We start from the raw sequence: 4,759 nt of genomic DNA on the forward strand, positions 1-4,759 counted from the left end.
CACACACACACACACACGCACAAAACATCATCTGCGCAGGTCACAGCTATGCACTAGCGGACACATACACACACAAATACACACACATATATATATATATATATATATATGCAGGGAAACCCGACAGGATAAAGAATGGGTACGGCGCAAAAGAGAGAGGGAGAGCGATTGCTATTCACTCCCAACTTGCTCATATTAGGTTGAGTGAGAGCCGCGTGTTTGCGACAGGGTGCAGTAGCCTCATCTACCCAAACACCTGTTATTCAGGAAAAAAAATGGCAAGAACGAACAGCAACACCAACAATGCAGTAGAGGTCTGCACGCTAATGTTCGCAGTGGCGAATGCATGCTATCATTTTCTGCATCCTGTGTGCTTTTTCTTTTCTTTGGACTTTTTGTTAAACATGTGACGAGGGGCTCGGTAATCGGTGGCGAAAACAAAAATAGGAAGTGGGCTGGGATGCCACAGGCTTCTCGCCATCGACGAGTCGTCACGGCACTAGCTTTGAATGTACAGGACCGCCGCAACCGCGCCCGCGCACTGCTGGAGACCCGCCAGCGAAAAGCCGCCCTCTTAGCCCTTGACGCACCTAACGTGGCGCACCGACTGCATCTGATGCAGCCGCCGGAGAGGATTATGGACAGCTGCAGCGCTGTGGAGGCGGCGCCAAAGACACCGGAGCCAACCACTGAGGTGGAAGACTCGGCGCTGCAGCAGCGGCGTGGGCCCGTGTCATACGAGCAGTGGCTCGAAGAGGGCTGCCCAGCGGATTTCTGGCGCCCGCTCCTGGAGGAGGAGCTGTACAGGCCACTCGAGGCGGAGCAGTTATATCTGGCGACAAAGTACAGCCTCGCAGCGAAGGGTGGGCAGAGCACGAAAAGGTCTACCCATTCGATGGGCGCAAGGAGTGGATTGCGCGAATAAGGGATGTGATATATTTTTTATGTCTTTTTGGAGTTTGGTGTGTCTGTGTGATTGAGGGGACAAAAAACACCATTAAAAAACGATTCTCTTTATCTCAGTAGCGAAAAGATGATTCCATGTATAGTCTTGCGTGCCCATGTGATTTCATTAGGGGGCTTTCCTGTTTTCTTAATTACTTCTATGGGTGTTTACAAGTGCCCTTGTGGAACGGTGAGTCTCTGCGCGCGTGCGTTTTCCTTCCGTTTTTGACTGCCTCTCCATGTTGGCGGAGCGTGTGACCTGCGTCCTTCAGTCTCTTTCTCTCTCTATACCTGTTGCGGGCTGTTCATTCTTCTTCCATCCTCATCTCTACCGCCGAAGGCTTTCCAGTAGGCAAACAAAAAGGAGAAAACAAAAAAGGGAATTGCAAACGTTCCATTGCATTCCCACCGCCAACAGTCAACTTGAAGTGTGCATTGGCGGCCGCATACAGATGCCGGAGGGCCCACGTGTGCTTCTTCTTGGGGGCCTGGGCATGATCGGCCGCAACCTCCTAAAGTACATAACGGATAACCAACTCGCCTCCCACGTCCGTGTGGTGGACAAGCGGGTGCCGGAGATGTGCTTTCTCACGCCGGCGTACAAGGGCCTTCTTGCACTGCCGTACGTTGAGGTCCAGCAGGCTGACCTGTCTGTTCAAGAACACGTTGATCGCTCCTTCGCTGGGGAGCCATTCAACATTATCGTTAACTTTGCCAGCGAGACTCAGTACGGACACTTTGATACCATGTATGAGCGAAGCATCCTGCGGTTGCGGACTCTTTGCGCGCAAAAGGCCTTGGCTGTCGGTGGCTGCGAGCGGTATGTGGAGGTGAGCACGGCACAAGTGTACGAATCCAGCAACAGCTCCCCATCAAGAGAGTCTGACACACGCCTGAGGCCTTGGACGACTATGGGAAAGTATCATCTTGAGGCTGAGAAGTTCATCGCCGCTAGCCCGCAGCTTCCGTGGGTGATTGTACGGCTACCTATCGTGTACGGCCCCGGAGATATTCGTGGTCTCATGCCACGTATCGTTTGTGCTGCGGTGTACGAACACACAGGAATCTGCATGGAGTTTCTATGGGGCAAGGATCTGCGAATGCACACCGCACATGTGCAGGATGCCGCAGCAGCTATATGGCATATTGTCTGCGCCGGTTCCATCCATGAAGTGTATAACATTGTGGATGACGGTGACACGACGCAGGGAATACTGAACAGCGTTCTCGAATCCATGTTCAAAGTTAAAACAGGGTTCTACGGCGCTATCACGTCGAATTTGGCATCCATTAAGTTGGAGGAACTTGTGGAGGAGGCCAACGACGGACACATGGGACCATGGTCAGAGATGCTGAAGGAGTGCGGTATCGCTGTTACTCCCCTCACCCCATACCTGGAGCCGGAGCTGCTTTACAACAATCCGCTGACAGTGGATGGAGGAAAGCTGCGGGCGCTGGGATTCCAGTGTAGTTGTCCACAGGTGACGAAGGAGCTGCTGGAGGACAGCCTGAACTACTGGGTTGCTCTGGGCCTCTTCCCTAACTGATGGCAGATGCCATCGTCTGCGTACGTTCTTTTGTGAGGGTTTGGGTGGAAGTGGTTGGGAGACCATGCCCAGTAGGCGTGGTAGACATATATATATATATATATATAGATGTCAAATAGTCGGAGACAATGTCTCTAACTGGGCTCTGTCGTGGGCACTGCCTGAGGTTCTGTGCGGCCGTTGTACATTTGTCCATCTTTGTCTCTTTTGAAGGGAAGACAGTAAGGATAAGGGCTGGGATCTTGGGCGGCACGCCACACAAACACAAACACACACACATCCACACACATTGTATATATATATATATATATATATACAATACAAGCCAAAGGGAAAGAAAGAGAGTATGCTGTGTCAAACGCGTCTGCGAGCGGGGGTCGGCAAGAATGCCTTCGTTGAGTTGGTGAGAGATCTTCGCTTTCGTACAGAGGCGCCCATTGCGGACTGCAGTGCCGCCCTGAAGGAGGCGAGCGGCGACATGGAGAAGGCAATGGAGCTGCTGCGCAAGAAGGGGTCCGCCACCGCTATGAAGAAGCGGTCGCGTGTGACGGAGCAGGGAAGCGTCGTAGCATGCATCGGCGGCACGTTTGGCGCGGCCGTCATCACCGTCTGCAGCGAAACGGACTTCGCCGCGCGCAGCCCGCAGTTCCAGAACGCCTGCGCGAAGGTGAAGGCAGCACTACAGTCGAAGATCGTGGAGAGCAGGGGCGGCATCCTCGCGGATCCCGCGGTGGCTCAGCAGTTCCTCGTCGACGTCACCGCGGAGGATCTCCGCTCGTCCATCGCCGTCCTCGGCGAGAACATGACGATTAAGTTGGTGGAGCCTCTGCGGGTGGCGCCGCACGTCGCGGAGCACATTGCCATCGGCTCCTACACGCACGGAACGCTCGACGTGCCGGACGTGGGCCGTGTCGCCGGCGTCGTCGCCGTGAGTCGCGTCAACGCGGCGGCGGAGGTGTCCGCCAGTACGCTGACGGACGTGGCGCGGCACTTCGTGGCGTGCAGCGGTGCGGAGGGCAACTACGCACATCAGAACTTCTTCGGCACTGAGGAGACGGTGGGGCAGTGGCTGAAGCGCCACGGTCTCCGGTTTAGCAGCAGCCTCGTGGTTGAATTCGGCAAGGAGCCCATTGTGCATACCGCCCCGCAGCCGCACCAGAAGAACGCGTGATGTGGCAGGTCGTCGCGGCATTCACAGAGCGCATAGCAACATGGAGGGGAGGAAATGTGAGAGGGTGACTCTTCCTTTTAGTTTTTTTTTTGTGGTCGTTTGCCTCTCGGTTGTGTTTTCTCACAGGCGGGAAGGGGGCGGCGCTGCAGCCGTACGCTACTCTCAATCCACACATGCATTGGGGTGACGAACGCATTCCTTTCCGCGCGCCCGCTGCTGTGGACGGCGACGGGCAGGCCTCTGGTCCCAGTAGCAACACCACTACCAGCAGCAGCAGTCATTGCTCCGGTTAATTGAAAGGATACGTGCTCTGTATTACCATTTGTTGATCTTCACAGGCAAAAAAAAAAATCAAAAGAGAAACAATGAGAAAGGAAGGCGATAAGACGAGGCTTCTGTGGCAAAACGATGCAAAGGTGTGGGACCAACGGCACGGCCTCGCCAGCGCCACGGGAGGCGGCCCATGCCAATGATATATTCAGAAGGATGAGTTACTACCACCTGCGACGACTGCGCGCGTTCTACGCGCACTACGCCCCGCCCACTGTGCCGCAGTGTTGCATGCATCTGCAGCAGTACTCTGGGCGGGAGGAGGCGACGCTTGAGGCGCTGCGGCGCGTGCATGGCTCTGAGCCCGTCCACCTCGGCTCCGCTGGAGCGGGCCATGGCAGCTGGTGACGACTGCAGGCCGCGCGAGCTTACAGCGGAGGAGAATATCATCTTCGAGGCACTCCTGGCGAAGTCTAGCTTGGCAAAAGGAGCGTGAGCGGCGCTGCGCCGACGCTGAGAAGCGCCCCGTGTCGTTCTTGGCTCGAAGCGGAATCCCGTCGGAGGGCATCACCGAAGACCTCGTCGACAGCTGCAACGGCAATGATGAGGAAAAATTCCTCAGGCTTGGGATGGTGGCGGGTGAGGAGATGCCATCATTGCTGGCATCGGTTGCTTCCGCAGCGCCGCTGCCGCTGAGTGCGGCGCCGAGCTTTGTCGTGCAGTGACAAACTTCACTGAGTGGACGGAGCCGCTCCACGAACCCCCGAGTTTCTGGACGACGCCAGCAGCACGCAGCAACTAGAGCGAAAGAGAAGAAGGATGAAAG

General features: G+C 55.7%; 4 protein-coding genes across 4 annotated transcripts; all 4 read left to right on the forward strand.

The window, feature by feature from the left end:
* Nucleotides 1–460: 460 nt before the first annotated feature.
* Nucleotides 461–925, forward strand: DQ04_04481000 (hypothetical protein; the record flags this gene model as incomplete). Its single annotated transcript, XM_009313596.1, has 1 exon — nt 461–925. The coding sequence occupies one exon, from the start codon at nt 461–463 to the stop codon at nt 923–925; it is 465 nt and encodes a 154-aa protein (XP_009311871.1).
* Nucleotides 926–1,439: 514 nt separating this feature from the next.
* DQ04_04481010 (NAD-dependent epimerase/dehydratase family protein) lies at nt 1,440–2,492 on the forward strand (the record flags this gene model as incomplete). The annotated part of the gene is made up of 1 exon (XM_009313597.1): nt 1,440–2,492. One exon carries the CDS (start codon nt 1,440–1,442, stop codon nt 2,490–2,492), a length of 1,053 nt encoding a protein of 350 aa, XP_009311872.1.
* Nucleotides 2,493–2,838: 346 nt separating this feature from the next.
* DQ04_04481020 (putative elongation factor ts) lies at nt 2,839–3,663 on the forward strand (the record flags this gene model as incomplete). The annotated part of the gene is made up of 1 exon (XM_009313598.1): nt 2,839–3,663. One exon carries the CDS (start codon nt 2,839–2,841, stop codon nt 3,661–3,663), a length of 825 nt encoding a protein of 274 aa, XP_009311873.1.
* Nucleotides 3,664–4,071: 408 nt separating this feature from the next.
* On the forward strand, nt 4,072–4,341 carry DQ04_04481030 (hypothetical protein; the record flags this gene model as incomplete). The annotated part of the gene is made up of 1 exon (XM_009313599.1): nt 4,072–4,341. The coding sequence occupies one exon, from the start codon at nt 4,072–4,074 to the stop codon at nt 4,339–4,341; it is 270 nt and encodes an 89-aa protein (XP_009311874.1).
* Nucleotides 4,342–4,759: the final 418 nt, after the last annotated feature.

This window comes from Trypanosoma grayi (genome assembly GCF_000691245.1).
Source record: "Trypanosoma grayi strain ANR4 Tgr_448_V1, whole genome shotgun sequence".
Taxonomy (NCBI): domain Eukaryota; phylum Euglenozoa; class Kinetoplastea; order Trypanosomatida; family Trypanosomatidae; genus Trypanosoma; species Trypanosoma grayi.